The sequence below is a fragment of the Chrysemys picta genome, chromosome 4 (assembly GCF_011386835.1).
Source record: "Chrysemys picta bellii isolate R12L10 chromosome 4, ASM1138683v2, whole genome shotgun sequence".
NCBI classification, from domain to species: Eukaryota; Metazoa; Chordata; order Testudines; family Emydidae; genus Chrysemys; species Chrysemys picta.
This window is the reverse complement of record NC_088794.1, coordinates 132089805-132105602: the sequence shown is the minus strand read 5'-3', so window position 1 is coordinate 132105602 and position 15798 is coordinate 132089805. Positions and strand designations below refer to the sequence as shown.

Below are 15798 nucleotides of genomic sequence, written 5' to 3'. Positions count from 1 at the left end.
CTGGGGAAATTTAAGTCTCTAATACAGTTTGCCTGTTGGAAAAAATCCTTCACAACTTTTTAAAAGAAATCTAGAGTGAAAAATCGGGTCCTGGACCCATTGCTAGAGTGAGGAGTCAAAGCAGAAAAGAAGTAGGCCAGTGGTTATCTTGCCTAGTATTCTGATTTGCTGTGTGGCTTTTTAAAAAAGATCTTACTAGATAATTGCTGTCAGCGGCATTTTGGTGAAGGAGCAGTGTCCCCAATCCAACATCTCAGGTTGGTCTTGCATGTTTCTCTCAGGCAGCTATGCTGAAAGGATCACAGTGAAAGAGCTAATTTACTGTGGTTGGGATCTCTCACCCCACTGCTTCGAGAGCCTAACCCAGCAGTCCTTACACAGGCAAAGCTCACTTTGAAGTCAATTTTGTCTGAGTTAGAGCCTGATTCATAGTCTATTGAAGTCAATGGAAAGCTTCCCAGCCCAGTCTACAGACTTGTGCTAACAGGGCTCACTCTAGTGAGCTAGAAATAGCTGTGTAGATGTTGTGGCTCGGGCTGGAGTTTGGGCTCTGAAGTCTGGAGGAGGGGTGATGGGCTTCAGAGCCCAAGCTGCAATGTCAAAGTACCGTCTATACAGTTATTTTTGCACACTAGTGCAAGCCCCATTAGCACAAGTCTGTGGACCCAGGCTGGCAGGCTCACTCCCGATGCAGTGAAGACATATCCATATTGCCTTGAGCGGGCTTTGACTCAGAGCTTTAGTGAGGAAGGATGAAAGGCCTGCTGGACTGGGACTCAGAAATCTGGGCTCACAGTTACCATCTCTGCCACAGAATTTATGTGACCTTGGGCAAGTCACTTAATCTGTGCACCCCCATGTATAGAATTAAGATAGTATTTTTATTAAGATGATGTTAAAAAAAGTGAACAGAGTTTGAGCATAGAAGTTTCTGGTTATCAGGGAATAACGTACAGATTATCGAGGGTGCAAAGTTTGGTTTAAGATCAGGTGCCATAAGGAATACATAATCAGCAATATCCTCGATTGGGGGTAAAAGGTTGATGGATCAAAGTACAGGCATTGAGAGATGAGAGTATGAAGTTCATAGAGTGGCTATGTTCGGGTGTGGAGTATAATGAGTGGATATGATGATGAGGATGGATTGGCCCTCATTTGGTGAGATTTAATGTTCAGGGAGTTTATGATTCCAGTTCATATGATCCAACGGTGAAGGTCACTTGGTCCCTTTCTCGTAGAAGAAACACTGAAGTATTAAAAGGTGACAATAGGTTACGGGCCAGTTACACCTTATCTTTTATGCTGATTTGTTTTCAGTCATACAATGTTGCTATAAACATCATGGGTATCCTTGCAATGTAATCAGACCAGTGGGCAGAAAAGAAAGTGGGGAGGAAAAAGTTCAAATCATTTCATATGTTTTTCTCTTACTCTTATCCCAATCACAGTAAGTTAGCTCTTTTATTGTGATCCATTCTCCGCTCATCAGGCAAATGAACTTTAGAAACAAACAACCTGATTTGTCTGTCTCTGGGACCTCCCAGAAAAGTAAATGGCCCTGTTATTTTCTATGACTATTTGCTCCTCCTGCTTGGTGAAGACGGAAGCAAATGGTGTAATTGGAACATTTTTTTTGGAGAATTTGTTAGAGTGAAAGCCGGAGTTGATCCACCTCTCCAGGTTGGAAACCCCAGTGCACCCTATGGATAGTAGAGGATGTCAGTGCAGATGGTCTTTCATTTGCCATTTCGTTCCCATTGTCTAAATTTTTTTCTGAATACATTTGACCTTCACGTTTACACAGCAGATCACCTAGTGTGCTGAGTGAAAGTAGCAGCTTATCTGGAAGCGGATAGGGAACATACTTGGTTTATGTTGTGCATCCCTCTGGCTTTGAAAATGGCATCATGCTATGAGTATTTTTCAGGAATTATATCACAGTGGCAAAAAATACTGACCAATCCATTTTTTATACACAGGGTCAACATTACGAAGAGGAAAAACGGGCTTTAAGCCATGAAATAATAGCGCTCAATAATCATTTAATAGAAGCCAAGGTGACAATAGATAAGTTATCAGAAGATAATGTAAGTATTTAATTATGGATACTTCTCAAGATTGTGTGTGACAGTGAATTAGGCAATACATTTTATATGTAATTATAGAATCATTACCTATTCTTTACAGTAAATGTGACTTGTCAATCCTAGGATCAGAAACGTTACTGTTTGGAATTTCTTTCAGTGTATAATTTTAGCTTTTCTTACAATTCAATTATTGTGTTGTTGTGACTGTTCCTTAGAGTTTTTCCTCTATGCAAAAAATTATAAGGATTTAGGGACACTAAATTTGAACATAGCTATAATGCAGCTTTCTAAATACTTTTAAAAGGTGTTATTCTGCTATTGGGTTTTATGTAAGATTCAGTGGAGGTCACAGAGCAGACTGATGGAGGCATATGTCCCTAGGTACTGTATGGTGAACGTCCTGCATTGCACATAAGCATCAAAGAGAATTCTACAGATGATTACGGTCCCGATATATGCCCCTAAAATGTTACTGCCTTTCATTTGATCTTTTCATCTCACAAAAAGGATCAGATCAGTCAATCCTTACTCATTGGAATGGGACTCCTAGCATTAGTAAGCACTATTCGCATGAGGAATGGTTGCAGGACTGACCCACCTTAGCCCCAGAATTTAGATTTTCCCCTGCTAACTGATGGTGTGGTATTGTATCTATCTCTGTATGAAATGAAACATGGAATATCCTTTGCAACTGTCATACATCTCATTAAATATTGCTGAAAATTATCATGCATTTTGAAACTGGCAAACAAGCTCATGAAATCGTTCTCCTGTACAAACTTCAAAGGATGTGGCAGAGGGGGACAGATTGCATGTGTTTAGTTCATTATAATCCCACTCCCCAGATGGAGATAGCAAGAAAAATACTTATGCTAGAGAAAACATTATAGTCTTGTTAGGACATTCCTGCATGGTCCCATATGTATATTTATGAACCCTTAGTCATATTTGAGAGTATCTTATTCCACAAATAGCTCCATTGAGTTTAATAGGACCACTCATACAAGTAACATCTTACTAATGGGAGCAAAGAGTTCAAAATCTGGCCCTTAATTTGTACCGCAATAAGGGTGTCAGAAAAATGGAATACATTTGTTATTCCCACTATTCTAATACCTGTAACTAAAAGGACCCTATAAGTACAATAGGCTTAATTCTGGTTACAAGTATACTGATGATGTAAATATGGTGTAATTCCACCAAAGTCAATGGAATTTTTCCAGATTAACACTGGTATAAATGAAATTGGGTAAACATCTGCCCTGCAACTCCACTGACATCCATGGGATTGCATGAGAGCAGAATTTGATCCCACATGTGAACCAATCGCAGTTTTCAATTGTGGTGCTTTAAAATAGTCATATTGGATTGAACTAGAATATGGAGCATCCTCCAAGAAGCTGGTGTTGTTGTTATCACTATTATTATTGAGTATTTGTATTACATCAGAGCCTAGAGGCCCCAGCCAAGACTGAGGCCAATACTCATCTCCTCATACCCCAGAGTGAGTCATGTTGGGCAAAATCCTGCCCTCTGGTAATGGAGCTGCATTGGCAAACCTGAGGGGTGAATTTGGTCCAGTGTACTTTGCTCAAGAACTACCACATAGATCTTCCATATTATACATCATTGTTAACTAGAGAAGCTGTTGAGCAACAGACCCTTATGAGACAAAGAGCATATCCTTGTCCTGCTGATATTTCTTAAATGGATGGTATTTCCCCCCACACTATGAGGGATCACAATATCTTAAATTCAGAAAATATGGGATGGAATATGAGACACCTTATGATGCCACTTACTGATTATTGATCTATTTGCTGTACTCTTGGCTGGTTTCCATCCAGAATTATATTGTATTCAAAGAGATGATTGATCCAGTCAGGTAGTGTATCCCGTCATGTTGGGGATAAGGTACATCCACTACATTCAACTAATGTGATTTTCTACATACATATTTCATACATTTTTGAAGATGTTTCATATAAAAAAGGCTCAAAAATGTGTTCTACACTTTCCATGGCCATGTCTTCACAGACAGTGAAGCAGCCAGTCTTGAAATAAGGGATGAGACATAGGAACGATTTCATTCTTGAGTGCCAAATTGTGCCATTAGGAATCTAAAGTAGCTGTCTTTGGTTTTATATTCTGCAGCAATATGCTGGAAGTATGATACATATGTAAAATATGCCAGAACCATATGCACATGCAACAGAGATTTTGTTTTTAAATTAAATGTTTAGATTCCTACTGTTTGCATCTGTTTTCCAGAGTCAGGGTCTGAGTCACTAGCATCAAATTAAAAACAGAATTACCTGGTAACCATTGTTTACTTTATATATATAGTCTTTATATTTGAGGCAGAGAGTGAGAGTTATATAGAAAGCCAAATAAAATAAATCATCATAGTTTGCAAACATTGTTTAAGGATATTTGAATCTACAGATGTGATCCCAGGAGCTTCTTGTGGGACTGATTCTGCATATTAGCTATATTTTCTCAAAAGGGGTATTCAGAAAAGAGACTTTTTCCCCTTGTTCTTTTTCTAGAAAATTGCCATGTTTTTTAAGAGAATAAATAGAATGGAGAAGTTGGCATGCAATGAAATTCCAGAATTAGCACCCAGGGAAAAAAACGAAGCTATTTTAATCACAAACACATTTTCTCTATAAACATTATAAAATGTTTACAAGTTTTGCATGGCCTGGTGTCTGTAGGGTTCTTAATCCTTTCTGTGACATATCTGTGCACAACTATAGGGCTTACTTCTGAAAATAAGCTTCATCAGTAATGGCACCTTAACAGTGGAACATGGTATAAGTTGTATATCAGTGGCCCTATAGATGCTGCATCAGAGGATAGTCATGTGTGCTAAAATAGTACAAAGCAAGACTGAATATGGAGTTAAGCACAGATTTCTGTTCTGGATTCCCCCACTAAACAGGCTGCAGGAGCCAATCAGCACAGCAAGAACATAACTAACCCATTTATTTATGTTTCCTCAGTGTGAAATCCTCTTGCTACTTCCTGGTTCATTAAATGTAGTGCAGAATGCAACTATATTGCAAATATCTTAAGTCTCATTGCAAGCCATAGTATTTGATGTCATCAAATGAGGCATTCTGGGATATCTTTAGTGAACCAGGAAGTACCAAGGGGAATTCACACAGGAAAGAAAGAGACAAATTCTTTTTTAAAAATAATGTTAAAACAATGTCTATGATGAATTCCCCCCTACAACCTGATGAGACTATTTCAGGTATCTCTAAAATGGGATCTAAGTGATTTGGGGGATATTCAGTACAGAATATTTATGCTTAAGTCAAATTTCCTTTTTATTGTAGAGTTCACCTTTATTATAGTTCTCAGTCTCTCAGGCATGCTTACTATGTAATGCTGAGTTCCCCATGGTAAGTATTCACCCAATACTCTAAGCTGCAGACTGATGTTTTTTAAGTAATACTGTTTAAAACTTCTCTTTCTGGTCCCTTCCTCCCCTCTCCCCCCCCCCCCCCCCCCGACCCTTTCCTTTGATAACCAGTTGAGCAACATTTCAGGAGTGTGTACAAAAAATAGAAACCTAATGAATTAGAAAAATAAAATGTGCTCTGCATTTTCCCAGCATAAAACATACAAAGTTTGCCCAGAAATGGGAGCAAGAATCAAAGGCTTAGGTTAGTTGCAAGCCATAAAAATCAGGCTTTTTTTGTTTTTTAGGAGCTCTATAGAAAGGACTGCAATTTAGCTGCTCAGCTGCTCCAGTGCAGCAAGAATTACGACAGGGCACATAAGCTTTCTGAGGTAATGTGATCAAACTTAATGAATATACAAAGAAATAATGTTTCTTGGAAAACAGAATATTCATGCGTGATCAATCCCAAAACCTGTTTGCCTTTAAAGCTCTGATTTTTTTCTCCTTTAAGAAACAGAAAGGAATGTATATATCTGTTGGTTTTCTGTACAGCTGAGGATGGGTGCTGGAACTAGGGGTGCTGGAGGCACAGGAGCACCCACTGGCTTGAAGTGGTTTCCATCATATCCAGGGTTTACAGTTTTGTTCAATGGCTCTCAGCACCCCCACTATACAACTTGTTCCAACACCCCTGCAGCTGAGGGAATTGTTAACAAAATCCCAGCTTCAGATGAAACGTGATGATATTTTCTTTTTCGAAAGCGGTGGTATGGTTTGGAATGGGCCTTATCGATCTTGTGCAAAAAGAAAAAAATTTAGCATAATCAAAGCGCTAAGAATGTTCAGGCCACTAGAATGTGAAATGATAAAAGAAACAATGAGATCCTGCAGACATCAAGGTATCTTTCCAGGATCAATTTTCCCCAACAAGCTATTTCCCAGCACATACAACTACAGTCCAAAAATCAATTTTAAAACAAGCTAATGGGAAAGGACATCTTTTTCTAAGGCAACCAGAAAACTTTGGTTAAATTAGACTAATCCCTAAACCTTCCAAGGAGCAGAAGTTTGAGAAACTGACCCTTTCAAGTTGAGGCAAATGGTTTAAAAAAATCATGATTAGGGCTGTATTTGTGTCATGGCATGGTACAAATCAAAGCAAAACAGCAGGAAAGAAACATGAACATTTAGCCACATGTCCATAACCTAAGGTGAAATCCTGGCCCCACTCACTAAAGTCAACGAGACTGTCATTGGCTTCTGTGGTGACAGGATTTCACCCCAGGCTTTTAAATCATCTCATGACCTCTGAGACACTTTTGGCCTGATCCTACTCTCACAGAGATCAATGGGATTTAACAGGAGCTGGGTCAGTCACTTACCGGTCTATTCTTCATTCTTATGGATGGGTATCTCAATGCAGGAGATTGGTCTTTTTCTAAACCAATTTTTGGAACTGTCTTACACTGGGCAGCACCTCAAAGATGTATGTTTGTATGGCAGAGGTTATTGCTACTAACACACCAATTTCTTCCAGCAGTTTCATTAGTACAGTGCTCTCAAATTGCCTCATTTATGCAGTTCTTTGATAGACTCGTGCAAAACTAAATATTAAATGTATTGACTATTTCAATATCAGTATAATGCTGAGAGATACTAAATACATCTGGTAACTGAGGTTGTCTGGTCAATAAGGACAATGATTTACTGGAACAAAAGCAGAGATTTCAAATGTCCTGATCCTGCAAATGATTGCAGCTGAGAGCAATGCAGTAAGCACTGTACACGATCCCAAGCATTTCCAGGATTGGGCCCTAGATAGACTCAACACTTACTGAAAAGTATCCAGGGTGGTGTGTTGTGGTGGAGGCTTTGTTGGTTGGTTAGTTGGATTTTTGTTTGTTTTTTCCCCCTAATTTCCAAAAGCTCTGTCATCTATTCAGCTGAAGAGGCAAATATTCCATTTATCACTGCAAGCATTTATTACTCAGCAACTCTGAGTATATTGTGAGGAACAATTATTTCTTTAAAAAGATTAAAGAAGTGGATGCATTGCAAAACATTGAATATCTTGACAAATCCATGAACAAGCAAAATTAGAGGACACAAGAATGTGAGCTGTGGTGTGGCGTACCACTGACATGAGATCAATACCATTTTAGTAATTCCAGCCCCAGTGAGTGATAGCCAAAAAGGGGTTGATAGTTCTTTTCCTTAAAATACTTCAGGATATAAATATATAAATAATGCATAAAACAGATCAAACAGTAGTGTAATTATTGCAGTATGTTCTCACAAAAATTGCACCTATCCAGCATAGTAGTTTCATGCTAAATGATCTGTTTTCTTTTGCAATAGTAACCACACCTTTATGGTGATTTACGTGGTCTTATCTTACAACTTGTTCTTTCAATCTTTGTTGCATCTGTAGTTACTATTACTAATATTTCTATCAGCAATATTACATACCTTATTTCAAATGGAGGATAGACGGATTAAATTAACAACATATGAATTAACTTAAAATATCATGGAAGGTGTATAGATTAAAAAGGACTGTCATCTTACACCAAACTAACAGGCTTGCCATTTCCCATCACGTCATATTTTGAATGCCTTAAGGTCTCTGGGTTAATCCAAGTATAAAAGCTCACAAGTGAAGCTGGAAAATGAGGAACCATATGTTATACAATGTGGAATCATTATCCACAGTGCTCACCCTTAAAAACTTTTGCCATAGAGTAATGGGGATGCTAACTTCAATATTTGCAGTACCCCTTATGCTACTGTAGGAAATACAGCTATTTATTTAGTAATAACCTTATTTAGTGATATAATGCAACTGGTAAGCTTTTAAGAGTGACCACTGTATAACTGATATAAAGGAGCAGAAGAATTTAATTTTTGGTATTTGGTCATGGTTGTAAAAAAGCATAGTAATAGTGATGGGTGAATCTCAAAAGATTCAGTGTTTGGGAGTCAAGTAAGAACCCAAGGGCTAGATTCTCAGTTGGTATAAATTGGCACATGATTTACACCTTGTACACACTGAAATAAATAATACTGTCTGGTCCACTCATTCATCTGTGTTCCATAAGTGTAGCTAGACACCATTAATGACTTTCTTCCTATTTTCCTTCCCCCTACCACTTCTCTATGTTACAGCTGCCATCTGACTTTCAAGAGAGAGTCAGCCTCCATCTGGAAAAGCATGGATGCAGCCTTTCTGTACCCTTGTGTCACACATCATTTGCTGATAACATACCAACTTGCGTCATCGCTAAGGTACTGGAGAAACCAGACCCAAACAGCTTGTCTTCGCATTTGTCAAGTACATCTGCAAGGGATCACTCTTTTCAAGACTCCGTTGGGAAGCTTGGCCAAAAGCCCCAATATAAGTCTGACATCTACTGCAGTGACACCGCCCTTTATTGCCCTGAGGAGAGGAGGAGGGAGAGGAGACAAAGCGTTGATATGCAAGTGAAAGATGTGGGGTTTTTGAGGTCCCAGAACTCTACTGACAGCACTGTAGAAGAAGATGGCTTCCATTCTAGCTTCTCTCATGAAGCCTTCCCGGAATATGTTACCTCTTTACCAACCTCGAGCTCCTACTCCAGTTTCAGTGTTACCTCTGAGGAAAAAGAGAACGCCCAGGCCAGCACTCTGACAGCCTCCCAGCAAGCAATCTACCTGGGCAGCAGAGATGAAATGTTTGAAAGAAAGTCATGTTCTAGTTATGAACATCAGGGAAGTCCTAGGTTTGCCAAGTCAAAGTCCGTACAGCAAATGGAACTTGCTGATAACAATGAGAACTCTCCCACTTTTACTAGGACTCTACCACCTTATGCTAATGAGCCTTTTCATTTCTCAGCCATAACGACGCAACAGGCATTGGCAACTCAGAAAATGCGTAACGACTGCATGAGCACCCATCTTTCAGAAGAAGACTTACCCGGGAGGTGGAGGCAGCTGAGCGTAGAGGACATTGGTGCATATTCTTACAGGAACGCTGGCAGACTATCACCCTGTAGCTTTTCGGAGCAGTACTACAGCAGCCCTATAAAAAAAGCAGAAAGCCGAACAAGCCCCATCTATGCGGGTTACAAAGGAGATAGCTTCTCAGAGGGAGAAGATATCTGTCAAAATAGACTTGTGGATTCTTGCTTCCTCAGAACAGACAGTGGCCTGAACATTGACATCAGCACTAGCTGTAAACAGGACAAGTTGCCCTCTTACAAAACAAAAGAACCAAGAGACCAAAAAAATGACAGGATCACAATGCAGTTGTGCAGTAGCAAAAATATCGAGAGTAGCCCAGTATTGAAAAGAGAATACGTTGATGTGAGCCCAAACAGCTCAGCAGAATCCCTCAATCAGAGTTCAATGGAGGCTTCAGAGATCCATCAGTCTTCCATGGAGCAAGGAAGCCATTCAGGTCTTCACAGCAAACAGCAGCAGTTTCAACGGACTGGGAGCACTGGTTTGAGTCGGAAGGACAGTCTTACAAAAGCACAATTATATGGAACCCTTCTAAATTAAATAGCTTCCAAAACTGCAATAAGAAAAAACAAACAACGTTTGATATTTCTTTTGAACGACAGGGTTCTAAGAAACAGGATTATTATAAATTATATATTCATAATGGTACTGTATGTTTAGAACAACAATCTGTACAAAAACATTACACAGCACTTTTCACACAACATCCTTTCCATCTGGAAGACCACCCTTTCTCCCCTTTTATAAACCTGAAATATTTTTATAAACAAAATGGTATTTATTAGATTATCCTTAATCTAAGCTATTTGAGCGGCAACCTTTTTCCTTCAAGCAGGTTTCTTATTTATTTTTGTGCATGAGGCCATCAGTGCCTGTACTCTTGGAGGAAGAGGGTAAAATCATCATTGTGATGACAAAAATCAAACCCACTCGATAAGATACCATCAACTCTGTGTTATGTGAAGCTGAAATGTATGAGAATGGTGAATTTAAAGAAGTATATTTTTAAATGAGAACAGAAATGAACCCTAAGTTCTTTCATACAAATGTATTTGAGTGAAAAATGTACACACAAAGTAATACAAATATTTTGTTCTTTTATTCCATTGTGTTTCTGCTTTCCTACTTTCCCTTGTATACTACCTCAAAGTAATTGAGGGTTTCTTGGTCACATATTTTCTGTAGGCTTGCATTTATATTGTCTAAAATGCATGAAGTGTCATAATTAGTACTGTATTTTGCATTACTTAATAAAAGACACCGGTGGAAATATTTTGATTTTGTCCTCTTTAAAATACGGTATATCCTGGGGGATGCAATTATTCACAATTGTTCTCTGTGGCATCAATCTGGAAAGGGGTTCCCATTAAATTCAGTGGGAGTTGAGGACACCCAGCACCTTGCTGGGGTTACTCAACGCCTTCCAGTATCTGAGAATCAGGCCCTATTTAACCCTCAAGAAGGAAAACCTCCAGATAATATAAAATCCAATAAATGTATGGCTCACCAATTGCTTTTGTGGCACTTTCTCTGTGTTTGCCTCTTTTAATTATCAGAATGAAAATCTCAGGCACAGATGAGGGTGATTTCATTATGAGCAGCGGAAAATGGCCTGAAAGAGGACAAGACAAAACAGCTGTATTATCTAAAACCCAATGACATATGTTCCCAAAAACAGTTACTTCATCATCACTGCAGGCTGCTGAGCTCACTAAGATGCTAGCGAGGGCCAATGGTGAAAGAATTCACAGAGACCAAAACAGCATTAAAAGGCATGTCTTAAATTAGTAAAATACAGTTTCACGATTAAGATACATCCAGTTACACAGAGCTCTTCCAAATTGACCATTCCCAAATACAATTTGGAAGAGGAAGTTTAACCTGGGGATTTCAGCCATGTAATTTAATCTTGTTCAAATATACACTTGTGTTGTCCTCAGTTGGCTTCCGTGGGAGAGGAACGTACACGCTGAGGAGGAGAATTTGGTCCTTAATATCCAATTGAATTGTACAAATAGGATTTGATGGATAGTGCAGTGTGCACTGGTAATGAACACTGTAGTTAGTGGTGAAAACCAACCCTCCCTTCAAACACCTACTTCAGTCACTTACGACTTTCTCAAACCAATTTCTTTGCACATGGCATGTTCTATGAATGGACGCAACCCAAAGGTAATATTTTTTTCTTGTGTGGTTCAGTATTTTTCAAAGATAGAAACATTTAAAGACATACAGTAAAATCCTGGCTCATTGAAATCAATGGGAGCTTTGCCATTGACTTCAATGGAGCCAGGATTTCACTTGTAATTTTTGCATTTGCCCCTAAGAATTTTCTCTTTGTTGCAATCCCTCCACTTAACAATGTACTGTTCATAGAGTAGCAGAAGGCAGACAGAAGAAACAAGAAGAGGAAAAGGATACATGAAAGTGAGTCCCATGGACTTCACCTTCGTCTTTAATGGGAGTACTCAAGGAATAAGCTATTACTCAATGCTATAGTAAGGGTGGTAGAATACGCCTCTAAGTCCTTAAGTCACCCGGTCATATCCAGAGACTTCATCTCATATGTTTATAAACCCGCGCACTTTTATGATGCCCCTGAATAGAGGCCACTTATTTAGTGCAATATAAACCCAGTACCCAATGAGCTCAGAGTGGAAAGCTAAACTACTTCTCAGGTAACTTAACTAACCATGTATCAGAGGGGTAGCCGTGTTAGTCTGGATCTGTAAAAAGCAACAGAGAGTCCTGTGGCACCTTTAAAACTAACAGATGTATTGGAGCATAAGCTTTCATGGGTGACATGCATCCGACGAAGTGGACGCTCTGTTGCTCTTAACTAACCATGTAATTCATATTACATACTAGAAGAAAATATTGTCTCGTCTGGCTGAAAACGGATAAGTCTGATGAGTCACACAAGGCCAGGTTTTCAAGCACGCAGCACCAACAGCCCCCATTGTTCTCTGTGTTCTCAGCTTTTTAAAACTGGCCCTTATTTATGTGCCTAAGTATTTGCTGAGCTCTTTAGAAAATCTGGCACTAAGTTCCCATTGTTATAATAATAATAACAACATATGGAGATATACCTATCTCATAGAACTGGAAGGGACCTTGAAAGGTCATTGAGTCCAGCCCCCTACCTTCACTAGCAGGACCAAGTACTGATTTTGCCCCAGATCCCTAAGTGGCCCCCTCAAGAATTGAACTCAACCCTGGGTTTAGCAGGCCAATGCTCAAACCACTGAGCTATCCCTCCCGCACCCTCTTTGAAGGTCTATAATATTGTTGTTGGGGGCTGTCACATCTTGCCACCTTTCTTCATATTGAGTAGCACCTTATTCTGAGAACAGACCTACTGCAGTCCATCGAATTGCTCTTGGCATGACCAGTATGAAGAAGTGTGACAGACTCAGGCCCAAGGTGAATAATAGCTTTTCTAACCCTCTAACCTTAAAAGGCTAAAAACTGAAAAACAATTCTTACTGCAAGCTCAGTCAGGGATATAGGATTGCAGCCAGTCTTTAAAAATGGTCATAACATATTTGAATGAGACATGTATTGATTTCTTGGTTCAGTGAATATGAAGATTTAGTGCAAGAGGTAAAAATTGACCTCTACATAATGTAAGTCAATATTTAATTCTCAGGCCAATAAATCTTCAGATTCACTGAATCAGAAGCCAGGAGTTTATTAATTCCTCATTAATATCATTCATCATTTGATACTTATGTAACTACTACCCTTAGCAATTTATGGACAATTAGGTTTATGCTATGGAAGCTTTTATGTGCCTGCTTGTTTAAAAGATTTTACTATTCTTTCACTCTAATGCAGTGTCAATGCTTGCTTGCATACCTCATTCAAATGTGTTATAGGAGCATCCAACATATTTGGTCACAGTTTATACATGCTAGTACGGGAGACTGTAGACTAGATTTGGGCAACATTTTTGGAACAAATATTTTTCATTGTAAAATAACTTTTTTTCTTAAAACAAATGTTTTCATGCAAAATTGTCAATACTATCAACATTTTTTTTTATTTTTGCAAAAACAAAGTTCTGGTATTTTCAGTTGAATTTATCAAATGTATATCAAAAACATTGCCAAAAAGTTTCCTGCCACTTTTCATTTCTTGAAAACCAGATTTTTAGTAAATAGAAAATGTTGATAACCATTTTGATCACATTTTAAATAAAAAAAATGAGAAAAAAAATTAAAATTCAGTAATTTGTAATATAAAATGGGTCCGTTTCAAACTTGTCAAAAATTGTTTGGTTTTTTCCATGAAACTATTTTTTCATTTTTCTACCAACTCTAGTTTTGACGAAGAGGTTCCCTTCTCTAGCAACTGGTCCATGAGAGGCCTAAGATGTAAGAAGGTTGGGATGCCAGTACATGCCCGCTTGGTGGTTTTTCTTTATGTTCATTTGTTTGTTTTGTTTTTTGCATATTTTCACTTCTTATTTATTTTAGCTTGGAATCAAATCTCCTGAGAACCCTTATCACTGAGCAGCTCCTTGTTGTATGCAGGTAGAGGTCACTAAAGGTAACAGAACAACTTTCCTCATGCTGTTTTCAGAACTCTCACTTCTTAGGTTTTGCTACCGATTAATTACTCAGTTCATCAGATGCACTATGATATTAGCAATGCTGTGCTTTGTCATCACACAAAGAACATGACTTAAGTATAGACCTAAGAGCTGCTGAGGGTTTAGAAGGCTGAGTATTTTAACACTAGCTAAAATAGAGTAGTCTATGAGAGGTACATACTTAGTACTTCGCTAGGTCATGGTGCATCTCCTCATATTGAACTTAAATGGGTATTCAACTAGCTTGCTATAAACATGGTCCACAATACATGCAGTGTTCTCTCAAGGACACTTACAAGTCAGGATGGTCTCTAAAAAAATAATAACTCTTGGAGCATCTTATTTTCATCCTTTTATTATTGCAAATCTGATTTTGACTGGTATTTTTGTTAGGCATGGTGTTGCTGCTACATCCGCAAGATCATGTGAATCCAGAGACACAAAGGGGCAGCTCCTCAGCTGGTGTACATTGTTATAGCTCTGTTGAAGTCCAATAGCAGAGGATTTGTTCCAAAGCAGCTCCTTCCCAGCTAGCAGTGACCCTAATTTTCTTCCACAGGAAACAGAACTCCTAATATGGGAAGCCATCAAACAGCACAGACTTTGTTATGGCATAGGTTCAGGGAATTCAAGCTTGCATGAAAGACTTGTATGTACGTAGATCAGGCTTTTCACTTTGATTCATTCTTTCAGATCACCACAGGCAATACTGGTGGAGAAACAAAGACAAATTGGAGCGTTCTCAACAGTTTAGTGGAGCAGGACATGCAGAAAGCCATCATGGCAAATGGAAATTGAAGCCAGAGAAGTTAATGGGGCAGGACACTAATAAATACAAGACACAAACAGGACTGGAATGAACCAAAAGTGAGTCACAAGAAAGCATGTGCTCGAAGTAGTTAAGAAAACAGAAATCCACCTGAGAAATAAGAAACGCTCCAGTAAGATAAATAGATTTATACTAGCATCCAAAAGGTTAGTTACAAATATGAAGGCATAGATGTCAAATGAATTATAGGGAAAATAAAAATCCATGCAGCTAAATGAGATTGTCAGAAAGAATAAATGCTTTTAAAGGATTTAAGCATAGTATGTTAAATGTGTCAAATGATAGTGAGAAGATTTCAGGTAACTAACGTATGGTAGTTGGAAATTCAGACACAGTACTATGGCTACCCAGCTCATCAATTCACCTGTTAAAATTAATGAGTGGTTGGGAGGAGCAGGGTGTGGGTAGACCGTCATGCCAACCTTTACCATACACAAACCTTATTGAGATATCACCCGGTCTAAATTGAGAGGGAAATTGTGATAATTTCAGATTACATTGTGTGGTAAGTAACTCTTGGGAAATGTTGACTTTTTAATGGCAACCACTGCATCTTGTATTTTAATTACTTAAAAAATTTGTATCCTGAAAATCTTCCATCAATATAGTTGCAAAGAGGTCTCCCTCTTTTTCTTTATATTTTTACAACTATCATTGGGACGGATAGTGGTCCATCCTGGCAAAAGGAAGTAGAAAGGGTGAAAGGTGCCTCCTTATTGTCTAGCACCAGTGCACCACACTACCTCTTCCCGTGCACGGAGGAAGCAGGTTCTGCAGAGTTGGTGGGAAGGGAAAAGAGGAGGCAGGGAGTGGGTGAAGCCTTGACTCCACCCTCCATATTGCACCCAGCAGCATTGCTACACCAAGGCATCAGGTG

At 38.8% G+C, this 15798-nt stretch overlaps 1 protein-coding gene across 18 annotated transcripts in view; it reads left to right on the top strand.

Moving 5' to 3' along the window:
- The window catches only part of BEGAIN (brain enriched guanylate kinase associated), a 479190-nt gene extending 468420 nt beyond the window's left edge, over positions 1-10770 (top strand). For all 18 annotated transcript variants that reach the window (XM_065595725.1, XM_065595716.1, XM_065595719.1 and 15 more), the window contains 3 exons: positions 1980-2087; positions 5805-5888; positions 8665-10770. In XM_065595725.1, coding sequence (XP_065451797.1) covers positions 1980-2087; positions 5805-5888; positions 8665-10038 — 1566 coding nt within the window. In that variant the 3' untranslated portion in view covers positions 10039-10770. The remainder of the gene's footprint in view (positions 1-1979; positions 2088-5804; positions 5889-8664) is intronic.
- Positions 10771-15798: the final 5028 nt, after the last annotated feature.